Here is a 19,885-nt window from a genome sequence, read left to right as displayed (position 1 = left end):
GAGTACCGGTATGGCGCCAAAGCATTAGTCAGTAGTTTGCTATTAATATACCGCGTGATACGGGGTTAAACGCCTCTAACTCATTAAACTATCGCCCCTCCCCGGATCCTCGTTTTAAGCGCACAGACCCCTCTAACCCAACCAATAGCGTATTACCCGCCCCTACGCGGAGAGGGCGTGGTCTGCTGACGCACGTGCGCGCACCGACTGGGGTGAGGCCCTATTTCCTGAAGAGCGGCGGCTGCTGAGGAGCGCGTCTGGTGTTGGGTAACGGGAGGCGAGCGAGATCTCGTATGCAGTGCGTACCGTCTGTGTGCTTTTTCTGTTTAGGTCATGTAAGAGTGACGACTTTAGGAGGGGAATTTTCGGTCCCCGCCACGCCCTCGCCGATTCCCTTACTCACGGCTTCTAAACCGCTCGTGTTACCCCCCAGATACTGGCCCTAGCTAGCCGATGGTCCGTTATCTCCTTCACAGCGGGCTGTTAAATATTGAATAAAGTGACCTTAACGTTGGACGCACTTTAAATCACTATTGGTTGAGGCCAAGGTCAATAAGGGGAGATGCAGGTGGGTGTGTATATATATATATATATGTGAGTGTGTATATATATATATATGTATATATGTGTGTGTGTATAGAGAGAGAGATAGGTGCGTGGCCTACTTAAAATTTGTTTGTTCCTTAAGTATGTAAAAGTGGATTCTGTAGTACCCCCTCATGTGTTCGTTTGCCCCGCCCCCTAGTTATCTGCAATAATATGAGCTCATTAATATGCGTGTGAATATACACTGCAGTTAACTCCTCCTGTCTCCACTGTCTGGAGTGCAGTGAGTTTGTCTAAAGAGTATTTATAGCATTGGACAAATTATTTGGGTTATCCTCGCTGAGACACTTAGTATTGCTGACGGCCCTTCTAAAGAAGAATACATGTTAAAGAACGTTAATATGCATTCTTCAGAAACGTCCTCGAACCGCCTCCGTGATCTGGTGATTCTTGCTGCTGATTGGCTGTTTGAAAAGCCAGCCGTTAGCAGGATGGTTCTCCCATTGATATAAGTGGAAGCACTTTCCATGCATGCGCATACACAGACCTTGCCCACTACGCTCCCCGTGAGTGTATCACGTGCAAGGAAATGTTTTGGAACGCACACGTATTGTGCATGGAAACTAGCCGGCTGCCGGGGGAGGGGTAAATGCATATAAGGGGATTTGCAGGAGAGGACGCCACAGATAAAGGTGCCACTCAGCTATCGTACGCCTTAAAGTACATATGATGGCTGGGGTGTCTATTTAGTTAAAGGGTGACCCAAGTTTCCAACATAGGTCCATCTTCACAAGGCAGCCATTACTGCTGTAAGCAGCCAGTCAGTGACAGGTAATTAACACGTAACCTATTTTTTCATATTTAATAAAAACTATGATTGAGAAAACTGCATTTTTTGTTTTTATTTCCTTTTATTTGCCAACCTGCCCCCAGTTATGCACATCTGCCCCCAAATATGCCTTATACCCCCTTATATGCCACTCTGCCCCCCAGAAATGCCTTATACCCCTATATGCCACGCTGCCTCCCAGATAAGCCTATTGACCCCTTATTTGCCACTCTGCCCCCGAGGTATGCCTTATACCCCCAAATGCCACTCTGACCCCCAGATATGCCTTATACACCCCTATATGTCACTCTGCCTCCAGAAAGCCCCTATACCCCCCATATTCCAGTCTTCTGTAGACTGACTGCTTGGGTCAGCAACAGTGGTGACCACAGTGATGTAGCAGCTATTTCAGTTGTGAAAGGCTACTGGAGTACTGGAATAATTCTTTGCAGCACCAGGTGTTTTACTGCTGACTACACTTGGTATAGGCTGTCACTGACAATAAATATATATATATATATATATATATATATATATATATATATATATATATATATAATATATTGTTTGAAATGTGTTTTAAAAGATACAGATGTTACCAGTGTACATTAGGCCAGGAGATATGTCATCCGTAACTATAATACTGTAATTGTGCTTGCAGGGAAAAATGGCGAGCCTTGGTGGTTGGAGTCAAAATTCAAATGTTCCCAGTTTTGCCCAGATGTTAAAGAGGAACCTACCTGCTCAAAAACCAAGTGCAGCGGTGAGCAGAGCTCCAGTCCAGAGTTCATCTGCAGTACACAGTGAAAAAAATGAGGGAGCAGCTAAAGTCACCCCAGTGACAGGTACTTCTAATGTTTCTTAAGTGACACATACACTGATTGGTTTCAAATATCTAATACAAACCTAGAATTAGCAAGTGCTGTTTCTAAACATGGTTTATTAAAGTCTTAACGTTTTCCAGGAAATAAAAAATGCTTGCCACATGTACCTTAGTGGGTTTATTGACGGAAGGGAGAGTTGTAGATGTACTTCCAACACTGGCAAGTTTCTCCAGCAACAAGGACTGAGCTGCATTATTCAGTGGGTGAGGGGATATTGAAGAAATCTCATTTAACTATACATTATACAGGGCCAGCCAAGCTCTTTCTGCAGCAGAAGCTCAGTGGCTCAGCGTTCACTTGGCCGAAAACAAAAATTAACCCCCACACACGCTTTTATCACTCATTCATATTCGTTCCCTAAATCACGCATACTTAATCATACACTCTCCCCCACCCCCTTACCTGAACTGCAGAGCAGCCTCGCAGGGGCCCTGCTGCTTCCCTCTGTGTGTTGCTTGCACTCTGTGCGAACAACTTTTCTTGGGCCCTCCCCCAGGGGAAGAAGTAACAGAGCAGTGTCATGTGACTTGCATTCATGTGAATTCCCTGGGTTCCTGCTTCTCCTGGCCCGTACAAAAGACGCTGCTTGCACACGTGTGACCAATGCACAGTTAAGCAGCCTGGCACCTGCGGACGTTTTTTTTTTATTATTATTTCTGCATTTTGCCGATAATACCCTTTTTGGCCGATATATTTTGTCCATTGATATATTGGTGCATCCCCACCATACTTAGTTCTGAATGCGGTTTTTCTTAGCCCCAAAATCATTGCGCGAGCATAAGTTCAATCACTAAATGGAAATATTTGCTCAAGATATAAAATACAATTGTTTGAAATCATTAAAAATACAATGCTACTATTTAATTTTGGGCTTTGCTCTGCTGAAGTTGTACATCAGTGGTAAAGTAAGTCAAGTAAAGAGAGGAAATCAGGATCTACTGTTTTGCTTGAAGATGTAAAACAAGTAAGCAACATTATGGAGTCTAACCATTTAATGGACAAATACGGAGCTTCCGTTAGCATTTGTTTTAGGTATGGGGGAAATGGTAATTGATGGGGAAGGATAATATTTCTCCTTTGTACACATCTCAGTGCAGCTCATTCTCCTTTGTAGGGCCACCTATAATCATACTTGGGAGCCTCTGGGCTCCGGCTACCTGCCCTTGCGGGACATAGCCGGGATTGCCCACTGGCATCGGTTCCTGCTGACCTGGGGGGGGGCGTTCCCACTGACATTGTGGGAAACACCCCCATTTAAAGGTGAAATGGGTTCTTGCGGCCTGAAGGATTGGGGTGTTGACCCGGAGAAGCGATGCGTCTCCTTGAGTTCTCCGGGTCACACCCAGAGAGTACCCTCTCTATAATAGAGAAAACCTTACAGCTTTTCGATCAGACCTTGTAAATGTTTTAAATTGGCTCTTGCATTTTCCCCCCATTTTCTTTTCCACCCAGGTAACTTTCCAGAACCGTTCTTATCTAAAGTTATCCTTCCCCAGCCAGTTGTCTCTTTGACACCTAAAAAAGTCTCCAAAGAGTTCATTGTGAAATGCAGACGAGGTGAACTGAATCCAGTCTCTGCTCTACACCAGTTTGTGCAAATGCAGCGCATGGAACTGGAATTGAAGGAGACTGTTACTACAGGTGAAGATTTCTTTCTATATACACCATGTATTTATGTAAATAGACACGTGTGTTTCAGAGAATTCAAGTCAAAACCAGCGACTGAAGTAATACATCAGCTACCTGTACAACAGGTACCTTGCCAACTAAGTGGCTTAGCCTTCTCTATACCTCCCCTTTATTAAAGTCATCTACCAGAACCAGCCATTAGAAAGACATCCAACTAATAAAGAATAAAAACCGAAATCGCTCAAATATTTAAAATAGACCACAAACACTTAATTTTAGAACTCAATCGTTATTTTATTGACTTTTTGTCTGGTTATCCACGACTAAGCCCTTTTTCCTGAAATCTTTTTTGAGACATTATTATTATTATACTTTATGTATTAAGCACCAACGTATTATGCACGCTGTACACTTTAAAGAGGGCCGTTATCACATACATAACTTATACATTTACACATACAGACACAACAGGGGATTATTGTGTTTACAGACTTAATAGTGTTTGCAGATTATACAGATTTATACTGTATATGTTTTAGAAACCAACCTTATATGTTGACCATGAGAGCCACATTTTCTCTTCTTCTCTCATGATTGGCATAATCGTGTCTACCTTTTTGTTAGAGACAGATGGGTTAAAAATAGGGAAAGGACTTCAGAACAGGAAGTCAACTATGAGCTTCAAAGATAAAATAATCCTTTAAATTTAAAACAAATATCTCACTAACAATTACATAGATTGAAACAAAAAAAGTAAAAAAAAAACCCCACTAAATTTAACCTGTAAATGAGCAGTTGTTTCATCCATTTTAATGTTACTTCACCTGTATATGCATACACTGAATGGGCATGTGTTAACAGAATTAACTTAATATTTTACAGCAAATGTTTTTGGTGCATATTTTGCTTTCTGTGCTGTTGTCGATGGTATTGAATACAAGACTGGAATGGGACAAAGCAAAAAGGAGGCAAAGGCCAATGCTTGCAAACTAGCGCTTGATGAACTTCTCCTGTACGAAGAGTCTGATCACGCAGGTAATGGATTTGTCCTGGAAGTAATTTGGCTTTGAGAAAGCTGCTCGTTAGTTGAGGGACACAAGAATTGTTGACAGCTTTTAGGTATGCAGTATGAATGTTGGGATGATGCGTATGTGGGAATGGGAGTCTTAATTACTGAAATGGACAGAGCATGGACAAGTTGGAGGGCCTAGTATTGCTTTTACTTGTGGTTCCCTAAGCTATAGTTCTAGTGTCCTATAGGTTCTTCTTGGTATTGACTTCATACGTTTGTAACGCCAGACTTACTGGGTCTGCTCTCAATCATGTATCCCCTTTGTGTGTGTGTGTGTGTGTGTGTGTGTGTGTGTGTGTGTGTATATATATATACACACACACACACACAATGCTGCTGTTAACTTATCGGCCTTGCTTTGTTGCAGTTGTATGTTGGTAGTTTTGGTGGTTAAAAGAAGTGGAATCAGGATCTTCTATTTTGCCTGATGACGTTAAACAGATAAGCTGCCGTCTGAGAATTAAATGGACATACAGAGCATCCATTAGCATTTGTTTTAAGTAATGGTTAAATGGTTTATTACTCGGGCTGGTAATATTTCACCTTTGCAATGAGTGCAGCTCATTCTTCTGTGTAGGGCCACCTATAGTAGAGCGAGTTTTTCGATCCTTTCCACCCAGGTAACTTTCCAGTTATCCATCCTTAACTCCTTGTGTCTGAAGAGTTAAAACAAGAAAGCCACATGCTGGAGTCTGACACTTCAAATGGACATGCAGAGCTTCCGTTAGCATCTGTTTTTAATAGATCTGTTTCTTTAAGTAAAATAATTAAACTTCATTCCACTTTATATGTTTGTTATTTTCTTGCTAGTTTGTGGAAGAACAATTATTTGGTTCTTTGAATCGAAACTATAAGCAAAATTGGAAACACGGTATCTGTGACTTTGCCAATGTGAATACCTGGCTTTACTTAAAGGGCCTCACTTTTAAAAATATTTTCTGTATAGGGTGGTTTGCTGTAGTCAATTAGCATAAATAGATTTAAAACGCGTTGAATACCCACGCATTTTAACAATTGGAGAGCTTATAAACCGTAAATGAACATTTCTGCATAGCTATGACCTTTTTCTTTTAAACAGTTTCTCAGTTCATATTATCCAGTAAGTATGTTTTGTACCAATTTCCATTTCAGTTCCACTTACTGAAAATAAAAGTGCGTGTTCTGTAGGAGGTCCTCCTCTTATTCCTGTGGAACCTACAGTCTCCTCGAATAGTACCGTAAGAACACGAACTGGTAAGTTTTCTTTTGGTTCTATGTTTGAATAGATGCTAAGGAATGAACACTGCCAAGCACCATTTTGAAATTGTGGTTTTAATTAGATTTAATGTGTTTCATTAATTTGTCATCTGACTTCAAATTTGTTATTTCGGTTTTCTCCCTTTTATTATTATCGATTAATCGGATAAAATTTAGTGTCAGGTTTAGACTGTGTATCATATTATGTAGGGCTGCGGCTAACTATTATTTTCATAATCGATTAGTTGGCCGATTTATTTTTTCAATTAATCGGATAAAAAAATGTAAATTTTGCATTTATTTAAAATAATTGAATAAACAAACAGGATGTTAAAAACAAACAGCAGAATAAAAAAACTTTGATAAAAATGCATTTCTTGTTTTTTTATTTCCCAACCTGCCCCCCCAGTTATGCACATTTGAGCCCAGGCTTGCCACACTGCCTCCCAGATATGCCACTCCGCCCTCCCCGCATATGCCTTATATACCCTATATGCCTTATACCCCCTGATATGCCTTATACCCCCAGATATGTCACTCCATTCTCCCCCAGATATCCCACAGTGCCCTCCTAGATTCACAGACTTGTTTGCAGCACACTGACACAATACTTTTATAAATAAATACAGGATTAATCTTCACTGCCCCCAGGATTTAGATTCCCCTTAGTTTGCCCCCCTTTACCTTTTAACGGCACCTTAAGTTAACTTTATTAAATTAATTAAATTAACCCTCAGTCCTCAGCATTAAATTAACCTTAAACACCCCATTAACCATAACTGCCCCTAAATTAACCCCCACCTTAACCTAACTTTCAGCAGCCCAAATATTAATTTTATACTCAGAGCAGTGTGGATGCTATAAGGAAATGGGCAGGGCCAATCAGTGTGACTGCAGGGAGGGACTGGGTGAAAACAGGGCGGGGCCAATCGTCAGAGTGACTGAGGGGAAGAACTGTAAGTAGTATCTGTTGTGAGTCACACTGAATGAACTGGATTATAAAACGGGGGGTATTTTAGGGAGCATTTGCTCTGATTGGGTGGCTTGCAGTTAAAATTGAAATATTAGAAGTGTTTCATTGGTTCTTTCAGGGTAGCATGCCCAGGTTCTAGCATGTACTGGTTGCCTGGGCATGATAGGAGTGTAATTGCTGTTAGCAATCGTATATATTAATACTGTTAAAATTTTCTGTCCAATTTTGGTGTGTTACTTACTTTTAACACACCAAAATTGGACAAAAAAAATCAACAATATTATATATATATATATATATATATATATATATATATATATATATATATATATATAATTTCTAACAGCTATCACACTCTTATCATGCCCAGGCAGCCAGTACATGCTAGAACCTGGGCATGATAGGAGTGTGGTTACAGGGTCCCTATGCCATGCTATCCCCGCTACACTCACACTCATACACAAACATTCATTTGATTAATCGGATAAAAACATTTTTTAATTTAAAATAATGTAATAAAAAACGTCCAATTTACACTTTCATCTCTTTATTGTAATGGCCTCTCTCTCTCTATTCACCTTCTTATTTTACTGACATAATAATAAAAGCTACAAGAACCCAAACACAGTGTTTCTCAAACTAGGTTTTAATACAAAGTTATTAGTAGATAATAATTCATTTGTTAACTATTTTTCATATTTAATAAAAAATATGAGAAAAAAGCCTTGTTTATATTTTCTTTTATTTACCAAACTGCCCCCAGTTATGCACATCTGAACCCCAGCTTGCCACTCTTCCCCCATATATGCCTTATACCGCCTGATATGCCACTGTGTCCCCGATATGCCTTATACTCCTTATATGCCAGTGATATGCAACTGAGCTCCCTGATATACCTTTTACCCCCAGATGTCTTATGCCCCCCTGATATGCCTAATATTGATATGCCTTATACCCCCTATATGCCTTATAACTTCCAATATGCCACTCGCCCACATTTATGCCTTATACCTCCCTATATGCCACTGTGCACCCTGATATGCACCACCCTGAAATTCATTATACTCCCTGATTCACCACTCTGCCTCCCCCAGATATGCCACTCTGAAATTCATTATACCCCCCATACACCACTCTACCTCCCCCTATACACCACTCTAACTCCCCCAGATATGCCATTCTGCCTCCCTGAAATTCATTACACCCCCATACACCACTATAACCCACCCATACACCGCTCTGCCTCCTCCCCCTCCCGTACACCACTCTGCATCCTCCCCCTCCCGTACACCACTCTGCCTCCTCCCCCTCCCATACACCACTCTGCCTCCTCCCCCTCCCATTCACCACTCTGCCTCCTCCCCCCTCCCATACACCACTCTGCCTCCTCCCCCCTCAAATACACCACTCTGCCTCCTCCCCCCTCCCATACACCACTTTGCCTCCACCCCCTCCCATACATCACTTTGCCTCCTCCCCCCTCCCATACGCCACTCTCCCTCCTCCCCCCTCCCATACACCACTCTGCCTCCTGTCAGCAACTGAGGTTCACAAGACACCAGGGAGCCGGGTAGAGAGGCAGAGTGGCGTATGGGAGGGGGAGGAGCCAGAGTGGTGTATGGGAGGGTGGCTCCCATACACCCCTCTGACTCCTCCCCCTCCCATACACCACTCTGCCTCTCTTTTTTTTTATATATTTGGCCGATATACCGGTGCATCCCTATGCAATGTAAAACCAATGCCCATGACCAACGTGTTAGCTTACTAATGAAAGAGTTCATCTGCAAACACGCATAAAAGGTATGTATATTTTACTGAACTGGGGAATGTCGTATTTGAGGGAAAAATAAGAGATCCATTTTAAAGCTATTGTTTGTTAACCCTTTTAATTTATAGTTTACGTCTGTGTATACAGTGTGACATGTACTTGTTATGTGACCTTCTTCACCCTCAAGAGTATTGATTAACAGGATCTTTTTTTCTTCTTTTTCAGACAGACGTTCCTTTGTTCACGAAAATATTTCCTCTACAATTAAGGAAATGTTTAGTAACTTGTTGTCTAAGTACCCAGAGTATGAAAACTGTAGCAGTTCACTTGCTGCTTTTGTAATGGAAAAAGGTAAAGCTTTATCTGAACTACATAGTGAAGTCCTTACAAAGACACAACCCTGTCATAGAAGGTAGAAGTTCCCCACTTTTACTTTAGTTAATGTAAAACTTTACTTTTATCCTTGTTCTCTTAAAACATCCAAATCAACACAATAACTGTGGGGGGGGGACTATTAACATGTAAATACAAACTACCTCACCGTACTGCTGTATATGACTGCAAATTAAACAGCAACCTTGTGCTACTATATATAAAATTCTGTAAAGTAAGAGAGCTTTCAAAATTACATGTTAATAGTTTTTTTATCGTTTAACAAAACTGTAACGTGCTTGAACAGCAAAAAATCCAAATCGATATTTGGTGTGCCCACTCTTTGACTTCAAAACAGCATAAATTCTTCTAGGTACACTTGATTTTATAAGTAGATTTGCATGATGGAAACTACACTGTTTCCACCCGATGTGTTTATTGCATATTGTCTGAAATATTCTTATCACCGTTCTTATTTTGTGGTATTGTCACCCACCCCACACTTTACAAATGCTTTCTTTTGCATCCCAAAACGTTTGATTCAGGCTAGTTAGACAATCCTTGATGCCTGGTGTCAGGTTTTTGAGGATAAAGAAGCTAGTAGACTGGGAGGCACTAGGGCCAAGTGGATGGAATAAGGTCCAAGATAGTCAGCAAGGTAAGCACATGTTCAATCAAGTCGATTGGCAGGCAGCAAAGTTCGTAGACTGTTAGACTAGCAGAGGTTGGCAGGCATCCAGCAACAGTTCGTACACAGTAAAAACAAGCAAGAGTCAAAATCAAGAGGCAGAACGATGGCGCATTAAGGTCAATGTAGCAAAGGCACAGAGCTACTGAGAGTCTTTATAGTGCTGCTGGGGTCCAAACGAGGTGACCTGAGAGATATCTGCTGGGTAGGGGATGGAGAGGATGCTAGGCAGTCCCAAAAGGCTGCCCTAGTACTGCCCAGCCTGAAGGCTCCTCCCACTAGCTGGCTCGTCAGCATTAGTATCTCGCACCACCATTATGCTGCAGACAGGCACATAACTCTAATGCACAGTTGCTCAAACTGCCTGCTGCCTAAGGAGACGCGGGGGGCGCAGCGGAGGGCCGCAGGAGCTCCCGTCTTGAGAGAGGAGGGTTCCCTTTGCTGACCTGCCGCTTTGGGACCCTGCTGCCACATAGTGAGCGGATCATCCATCGAGGGCTCTGGGGAGGTAAGTGAGGGTCCCATTTGTAGGCCTGACACTGGCAGGAGAAACACACATTGTTATCCGTCTATTTACTTGTCTCAGGAGTTAATAACTATACATCCATGAAGTGGGACTGGCTCTTTTTGAATGCCGAATTACATAAAATCTCCTCCAGGTAGCCCCTCATGGTTTTGTTCCTGCCCTAGGTCGGAGCTCAGGTCTTCGTCCCTTTCTTTTTTGGTGGACAGCCTACTTTTTGGGATCCTGGCTCTAGTGTCCCTGCATGTCCTTTGTTAGACTGTTTAGGTGAAGTGTCTCCTAGTACCCTGCACAGTCCTTCAGCACATTTTGATGCAAGCTACCTGCGTGATTTTCTTTATTTCTTCTTTCTTTCTTCTCCTCCTCTGTATCCTCTCATTGGTGTGACCTTGGGTAGGCTGTACTCGCCTAAGGTTGGCTCTGTTTAGTCTACGGGAGCTACTCTATCCTTGCTGCAGGGAGGGGATGCTCTAGTGTCTTCCTGTAGTTTAGCAATTTATGACACATGCTTTCAACATCTTGGTTTAGCCGAACCCTCTGTAGATTCTTTTGTGAAGTTACAGCTTTAACAGGTGCAAGAAGATCTGGCCTTGAAACATGGAAACGAGGACATTGGACATGCGCTGCTCTAAACTTCTTTTGCATTGTAGTAGTTCATAAGTAGTCTACTTTCACTGTAGTAGTGCGTAGCGCTCTGGCTGAAGTATTGTGCAGCAGATTCTGGTTCCAACAATTATCTTTGCAAGGATCAAGAGAATTGTTTAAGGGTACATCAGGAGGCAAGTGTTGGTTGACTCAAAGTAAGCAATCCCCAATATTTAAATGGTTCTCCCTTTCTTCTAAGTATAATGGATGTTACAGAGCAAGTGTTGCAGAATTTTAAATATTTTTTTCATAAAGTACAAGATGAAGACCCTGAATTAAGTTTTAGGTGTCCTTGGTAAAAGAGACCTCCTCAGACCTATAAGATGCTCATTTGCTTATAGATGTTCATCTGGGTTCTCCTGAGAATCTTGTCCTGAATCCATCCGACAGAAGCACTCGCATCCGTTTTTTTGGAGCTTCTGTTGCTGATTAAATAATATTGGGCTTAACACCTGGAGATTTAGAAGACAGAAGTACGGATACAGACAGCAGGATGGTGATGGTGTACCAGAACCACCGAATATGCACAGAGGAGTCCCTCTATGGTGGAGTTGACAGCTCACATACAGTCGCAGACAGAGGTTAGCATTTCTCGGCTTGCGACCATCTACGTTCTGGATTTCCTTAATCTCCAACCAGACAAACGAGCTAGCATCCGGTCCATCTAGGAGAATGGTGCTTTTGTCCAGGTGTTTTTTTGGCAGCCCACTTGTGCATCTGATTCTGTCAGCTACAAAGTAGAAATTGGACAATTGCTGTCTTTATAGAAGGCCTTTTTAATGCTCTCTTCCAGGGGTGGTTTGGCTAGCTTTCCCTTTTCCTCACTTGTGTCTCCTGGCTTAGCTTGTTAAAAAGATCAGGAGGAAGGCGGCAGAGGCTGTTTTAATTGCCCCGGACTTTTAATCTGGATTGCCCATACCTGGTATCTCAGGAAACTGGCACAAATGAATTTTTTTCTTTGCATATTTATTTTTGTCCCTCTTAATATATTTTGGGATAATGAGGGGGTTTTTTTGTTACTGGCTTTTGTTTTGTACTGCTGGTCAGTAGGTGCTACCCTTGAAAAATAAATTCCCAGGTAAGAATTCTCTGTTCAGCTCTACACTTTCCTTTGAATGTTGTTGGATTTTTCACATTCTGTTTTAAAATGCCATACATACTGTTTAATTAGAAATTAAAGTCCATAAGTAAGCAGCGCTTACTGCTTTCTTAGATTTCCAGATTTACATGTATGTTTTAATCCAGCAATGTTGCTAAACTTTTTTTTGTTTGTTTGCCAACCCCCCCCCATCTAGGAGGGCAGCTTTGGGAAGTTGTTGGTATAGGCACAGGAGAGAATAACTATGGGCAGGGTATGCCGAACAACGGAAGAATTATTCATGACTCCCACGCCATTGTGACTGCAAGACGATCCTTGCTAAGGTAAAAAGAAAAACTTTCGATCTAAAAACACATGTAACATCAGTGTGTTCCATGAGCTGATCATGGAGTTTCATCACGGTGAGTGATGACATTTCATTAAATGGAACAGCTACATACAGTCAATATTTAACTCTTAGTAATGTTTGCAACCATGAACGAGAAATGCCATGGAGCAGTAACCGCTAACGTCTGTTCCAAATTGGTTTGGGATTATAGTTGGATGTGTCTATTGAGTCATATGCACGGATGACAGATTCCACTGTTGGTTACGTTTAGTGTTTCATTTTACTGTTTTATTTCAGGTACTTTTACAGGCAACTCCTCCTTTTCTACAGTAACAATTCCAGCATGATGGAAAAATCTATTTTTTGCACCGAACCAGCAACCAGCCTCCTTGCCCTAAAACAGAACTTAAACCTTTACCTGTATATGAACCAGCTACCTAAAGGAGCTGCCCAGACCAGTCCGCAGCTGTAAGTACTGCTTGGGGTTTTGCATCATTTACTAATCTGGTTTGCCTCCAGTTATCTACATTGGCCATTTTTCACTGGTGAAATAAATGTATTTATTGAAACCATTTTTATAAACATAGCAGTCCAAATTAACAGTTTTTCAGTTACAGTTTATGAAAATCAGATAAAGGATAAATGATACGCGGTGATGAGAAAATGGTCTCATCATTTTCTATTTATTAGCAAGCCGTTTCGTGTATCATACTGTTCACCTTACAGCAGAGAGCTTAAATGACCCTGTGGTTTTGTGGTCTCGCTCGACACCGGCAGGCTTAGGTATAATAGATGTTCTAGATAAAATCTGCTGTAGTATATCACACAAATGATGTAGTTTTCAGGGGAAAAAATAATTTTCTGAATTTTCATGTTGAACAAATATTTTATACTTTGCGTACGTGAAGTACCCCGAGTGCTTAATGATTTAAGTAAAGAAACGCCATGTTTGTTTTTAGGTGTCTTAGTCCGCATTCCCTCTCGGCACATGAAGCTAATGATAACTTAAGTCTTCATATCTCTGTGGAAGGAAGGAACCACCCGGCGGCATACTACCCACGTGAGATTTCTAACCACATGAGCAGCATGTCCGGCACGGACAAGCTAACCCGGTGGCAAGTGCTGGGTGTGCAGGGGGCACTTCTGAGCATTTTCATACAGCCAGTCTACATAACCAGCATTATTGTTGGTAAGTCAATTTCCACCCTTACCTTACCGAGGCTCTGTGCCATTTTTACCATACGCGTGGGTTTAATCAAGATTCCCCTTTTCAGTGTTTAATGTACCCACGCAAATTATACGCGCTTTTTATCAGAAAAAAATTACAATTGTTTTGGAGACCACAGTAGGGTCTAGACAGACCATGCTGAGTGTCTCCTGTCCTCCAGTAACCTTCTGGAGGGCAACAACAGTGATGCCTATATGAAGGCTATTGCCAGTTGGGCATTCCTTATAATGTGTGCTGGCTTCTGCTGACAGGGGAGTCCTGACTGTCAATAGACAGCCTGATCGCCCGTGCATCGGCAGGGAGAAGTCCCTGCTGCTGCGAAAAAACACATGACATGCGAAAGATAATCTTGTCGTTCCTTATTGTGGACGTACCTGTGTCCGTAGTGTAAGTTTTTTTTTTTTTTTTTGTTACTGTAGCTGAAGATCCTGTTTTTGGTAAAGACACTGCATATTCATCATTTAGTCTGATAATAAGAGGTGTTCTACTGCGTCTAGTATTTTGCAACCTACTAGTTCATCTATACCCTAATGAATAATACCCTAAAATGCATTCTCTTCTTTGATATTTGAAATCTCACAAATGCATTGCAGTTCAAAGTGTTTGAATCGGCAAAATGTTTTGGCCCAAGTTTTAATATTATTAATGTGAAATATAAATGCATACTTTCTGCTTTATGGTTTGTTTGTGTTCTTGTTTCCCAGGGAATGGCAGTTGTACAAATACCAGGGGGCTGGAAATCGCTATAAAGCAACGCATCGATGATGGCTTAACCTCACGACTGCCTATGTTTTACTTAGTGAATAGGCCTTACATAAGCATCGTCCCAGCCACTCACCCTGTCCACGCGGTGGTAGGCAATCGGAACCTGAGTCTGAACTGGTCACAGTGTGATTGCTCTTTGGAAATTGTGGATGCATTAAGAGGAAAGATAACTGAAAGGTATTTTTTACCTATTATATGGGTATGATTGGGTTGAAGAACTTTGGAGGTTAAAAGATTTTTGATGGAAAATCTTGTAAAAATTTACCACTTTTAATTTTGTAGAGGGGCTGGGGGGTTGCTGTGTATCATATATATTTATTTTCCCTGGTTTTTACTCTATTTTGATCTGGTCATTCTGTGAAATGTGTTGTATTAAAATCTGTTGGAGGGTGAGTGAGATATATATATATATATATATATGTATATATATATATATGTGTATATATATATGTGTGTGTGTGTGTGCAGATGAGTCAAAAGAGGAACCTTTTGGGGTAACATGGACCCCATTATGTTTGGTCTAAAACAAAACTGTATTTTACATTAAGAACCTACCAAAGACCATGCAAGAGAGTGACAGTGTCATGGTTTGGGGATACTTTTCTTCCTCATTGTCTGACAAGATCAAGAATTCTGCTTTCTATCATAAAATTCTATAGAGGGAGGAGGTGTCATTGGACTGATTGCCAATCAAACTTTTTCCGCACAGGCAATTGGATGCTACGTACATTTCTCTTAATAAATAAACATGATACACCAATGCAGAAAATCTGAAGGGCAGCAAATATATTTTCACACCACTGTATACAATAATTTCACGAATACTGAAATATTATACAAAGTGTCATTATTATCAGTATGAGTAACTGATATTTCATCATAAAATTAAAACAAAGATGAGGAAAAGGCCCCTATATGATAAACATGAAGGGAAATGGGAGAATAAAGTTTGTTTAAATCATAAATAATGTAAAAGTAACTTCCTTTTTCATTTTGGACATATTTCCAGATGTAAGACTGTACATAATTTTAAACTGATATACCTAGATTGACACAAAACGTTCAGTCTTATTGTGTATTTGCACATGTTGAAATATGTGTTGCTTCCTCAGCTCACCATTTAAAAGCGGCGCATCCATGGCGAGTCGTCTTTGTAAAGCTGCAATGTTAAGTCGCTTTAACCTGCTTATAAAGGAAGCCAAACGAGAAGATTTGAATCTGGGGCTTTCATACTATGAGGCAAAGGTAGGTCTACAAAAATCTGCCACGGACATACTACTTTCAGGATTCACTACTTAGCTAGCCCTATATTGGATAACCAGCGTTCCTACAGATACATGAATGCAGCTGTTATCTGGAAAAGTAGCCATATTTTAAGGAACACTCATGTGGCTTAACAAAGTACACAGGATACAATATTACCATACTTAACGAAAGGTTAACCTATTGTGATATCAATTCATATTACTGTCCTTTTTTGTTTATGTAATCATTTTTTTTTTGCTTGTTTCTTAAAGTGTTTGTCTGGATCCTACCAGGAAGCAAAATGTTTGCTGAAGTCCTATTTTGAACAGCAGGGATACGGATCCTGGATTGTGAAACCAAATGCCATTGAACATTTTACAGAATAGTTTTTTCTGCTCTCTAAAACGTTTCCGAAAAATCAGGTTTAATATATCACAATATAATAAGCAACCTAGCATAACACAAAAGCCATCGTATTTTTTGAAGTATCCAGATGAGTTTAATCTTTGACTGTTGTCTTATTTTTAGTTCCTTAAAGCTGATTGCAAAAATCACCCATGTCAAAGCGAATTTAAAAACCAGTAGTAAATACTGCATGCTGAATATTGTTTGAAATTTCCTATTTTCTAAACGGGAGGGGTGTCTTGTTAGAAGCAAACATACTGTTTATGTTACATACACATTGTGTATTTTTGTTTTAATAGAAAAATGTCAATTTGATAATTTACATGGGTATGTAAAAAAAAATTACTTTAAAATCATTTGGGTGAAAGATCTTGCATACCAAGCATTTCATGTTAATAATAAACAATACAATATTCTGTCTTGTACAATATTTATTTCATACAGTTAGAAAGTGATTAAATCTAAAATAGTAATACCGATAAGGCTTTTTCATTTCCAAATGCAGAAGTTTGGCAGTGTGTCCACTGTAAAAAGTTTATATATATCTTATCTACTACATGGAGGGAGTCATATTTCATAGGTAGTTAAACGTTAGAACAGGTCATACTCTAAAAGGTTGGTAAGGGCTAATACAGTGCGGGAATTTAAACATGCATGGGACATGCAAGATATGTTTTCCTCGCGCCATTGAAACATAGCCTTAATTGTAAAAAGAGGCGCTGTAGTATGAAAACAATGAAGCACTTAAAAATGCTCTCTGACATTGTATCGCTGTTTGCCATTTTATCTGTGCTGCTCACCTGCGTAACCTACGGCTTGGCTAACTAAAGCTCTCAGCCCACCCTGAGTGTGCTTCAGTCTCAAGGAGTCTTACTCTTCCAGCCCCTGCTCCTTCTCTCCATTTTGTTAATGATAGAGCTTAGTGCTGCTATTTCTATAGTGTTAAATGAATAACTGTTACAGGACCTCTGTCATGTCATCGTGACATCAGCAGGGGTTTCTTCTAGCTACAAGAGACATCCCTGGGCCTACAATGACCCCACAAAAATCTTAACGCTGTGTACAAAACATATATTTATTTAGTCCTACTTATTCTTTGGTTTTTGTTAAGTTCCTCTCCAAATTGATCAAAGCTGGTTCTGGGTTGAAGGGAACTAGTGTCCTCTCCTTCCATGAAAGAGAAAGATATTTCTTTTTCTTAAGAAAACAAACTTCAGGCAGTTTTTAAAAAATGTAGCAGCAGTGAACTTGGAACAATTCCTTTTACTTGCACGTTATTTAGTGGTTTGTAGCAGAAGAACACAATACTCAAAATCAGTTGCGGCTTTTTTAAATTTATTTATTTTTATGTGGTAACGTTTCATAGTTAAAAATAAATTACTCAATCCATAAAATAAATACAGAAAAAATAGTTTTAAATTAAATAAATATGTTAAATATTTAGGTGTATCACAAGGTATTCATTAGTTGTAGCAGCTTGGTAAACTCGTTTAGGAACACTACTCCGTTCTTCTCGACACACTGCAAGAAAATAATATGCTTGTGTTACACACAGTGCTGGATGTACTGGGTGATACTGGGCAGCCCTTTTAGCTACCCGCCAGGATCTAACACTCTGCACCAGGATGACCTCATATCTCAACTCTCTACCTAACAAGAATATGCAGCAGAAGAGATGCTACCAAGGCCTGAATAGTGAATAAGTGCTTGTGAGGCACATACCTCTGTAGTGTAAGTGAGTACTCACAAGGGGAACTCTGATCGCCCCAACCAACTGTATGAGCTTTTCTACTTTGCTTACCGTAGACGACTAAACATGTAGTTTTATGATGTAGAAAATAGTTTATCTGCTAAACTGTGCAACCTCATATTTAATGAGAGCTTCTTATGACTATTGAGCAATTTTGAATAAGACCAGTGGATTCCCTGATAGTTACCGTTGTTGATGAACTGTCACTGCATTCTGGCACGTCTATGCCCTAAAAAAAGATAGGGGTGATGTTAGGATAATGTCTGACTGGTAAGGCCTGGTTATATGTATGTTTTGCCCCCCTACACAGGCACACTCACACACACTAACAATATAATTCCTGTATCATTTTAGAGCAACAACCACGTTTTTTTTTTTACTTTCCCCATATTTCAAATGGCCAAAAAGAGTTTTGTTTTAGGTGGTTTGGTTAGTGGCGAGGCTTTTCTTAGTGCCAGGCAGTTGCTTAGGGTGCCTCAGCCAGAAAGGCACCATTCACCCCAGAAACTGCCCCAATGTTTATAAGTCAATCTGCTCCCTTACATGGTGGAACATAATCTGTGACAGTTTGTGTGTGTGGGGGGCATGCACAAGAGGTCTATGCCTACATCGGCATTCTAAAAGTATAAAGAAAATATTGTGTGTACTGGTGTGGGGTGACCATAGGGGTTCCTGCCTGGGGTGCTCTTTGGTATAGGACTGTCCCAGGTGAGTGACTGTTTGGCCTGTAGAACACTGTTGATCCTCATGCCCAGTCACCATTCTCAGTTCCAAAACCAAAGGGATTTGGTCCCAAGTATGCACGATTCCTCTTTAAAAGGGACACTTGAGGAGTATTCATGCCATGACAAATATTAAATTGGTGACACACCATAAGATATTTGTAATAACTTTATAGAGAAGTTTCATGGTTGTAGATAATCTCTAGTCCTACAGGTTTGCATGCATTGCAATTGCAATAAGCCATCAAGGGAAATGAAGGAAAATGCCTTGGCTATTTCTTTACTTCTTACCACATTTCTGTCACATAATGATTCATCATCTGTCTCCTAAAGAGAGGGGAAAAGATTGTAAGAGAAGAAAATGAAAAATTATAGATTCATTGTCTAGGCGCGCATTTGTAATTTTAAATATTCATACACACTTTTCATAGGAACGGATAATGTTAAATGCGTGTTTTCCTTTTTTAAATCCAATACGGTATAGTGAGATGACGGATAATAGCCTGGCTAGGTTTATAGAAGAGATCATAAGCTAAAAAAACATGATGGTAATAATAATGAATAAAGTGGAAAAGCTTTTAAGTCCTCTGTCCAATTATAGTTTAATCTTAGATGTGTTCGCTTATATTTGTTCCCTGTCTGAAGTACTTGCAACATGCCATTATGTAACCATCACTAAAAGGTTTGACCCACAAGAATTGATCCCTTACACACAATTCCCTCATTATAATTACCAATGTTGATAAATCTCTGTCACATAATGATTCATCTTCTTTTGCCTAGAAAGATTAAAAAACCATTAGATAAGAAACTGGAAAACCATGTTTGGCAAACTCTGCCTTCACACTGAACCACTAGGCATACCTTAACACTGGGCACATGTACTTATCTGCACTGATCCCTTACGATTTCATAATAAAATACATTTCCTTAAATACTGTTCTCCTTCATGACACTTGATTTTCTCTCTATACACGCTATGTGGGCAAAAGTATTGGGACACCTGACCATTATACCAACAGGGACTTTGATGACATTCTAAATACATAGACATTAATATGTAGTTGGTCCCTCCTTTTGCAGTTATAACAGCTTCCACTCTTCTGGGAAGGTTTTTCACAAGATTTTGGAGTGTTTCGGTGGGAATTTTGGCTCATTCATCCAGTAGAGCATTTGTG

General features: G+C 40.3%; 1 protein-coding gene across 1 annotated transcript; it reads left to right on the top strand.

Moving 5' to 3' along the window:
• Nucleotides 1–228: 228 nt before the first annotated feature.
• Nucleotides 229–16,447, top strand: ADAD1 (adenosine deaminase domain containing 1). Its single transcript, XM_053461409.1, has 12 exons — nucleotides 229–298; nucleotides 2,037–2,220; nucleotides 3,712–3,900; nucleotides 4,771–4,923; nucleotides 6,092–6,193; nucleotides 9,163–9,288; nucleotides 12,461–12,587; nucleotides 12,890–13,060; nucleotides 13,552–13,781; nucleotides 14,525–14,762; nucleotides 15,698–15,830; nucleotides 16,103–16,447. Exons 2-12 carry the CDS (start codon nucleotides 2,043–2,045, stop codon nucleotides 16,214–16,216), a joined length of 1,761 nt encoding a protein of 586 aa, XP_053317384.1. The 5' UTR covers nucleotides 229–298; nucleotides 2,037–2,042; the 3' UTR covers nucleotides 16,217–16,447.
• Nucleotides 16,448–19,885: the final 3,438 nt, after the last annotated feature.

This window comes from Spea bombifrons, chromosome 1, assembly GCF_027358695.1.
Source record: "Spea bombifrons isolate aSpeBom1 chromosome 1, aSpeBom1.2.pri, whole genome shotgun sequence".
Classification (NCBI taxonomy): Eukaryota; Metazoa; Chordata; class Amphibia; order Anura; family Pelobatidae; genus Spea; species Spea bombifrons.
The sequence above is the reverse complement of the archived record's forward strand: the minus strand, read 5'-3'. Positions and strand labels throughout refer to the sequence as shown.

Coding starts and splice junctions, on each gene's coding strand:
- ADAD1 (XM_053461409.1), top strand. CDS start 2,043: ATGGCGAGCCTTGGTGGTTGGAGTCAAAATTCAAATGTTCCCAGTTTT. Junction 13,782..14,524: donor CATAACCAGCATTATTGTTG/GTAAGTCAATTT, acceptor CTTGTTTCCCAG/GGAATGGCAGTTGTACAAAT. Junction 14,763..15,697: donor AGAGGAAAGATAACTGAAAG/GTATTTTTTACC, acceptor TTGCTTCCTCAG/CTCACCATTTAAAAGCGGCG.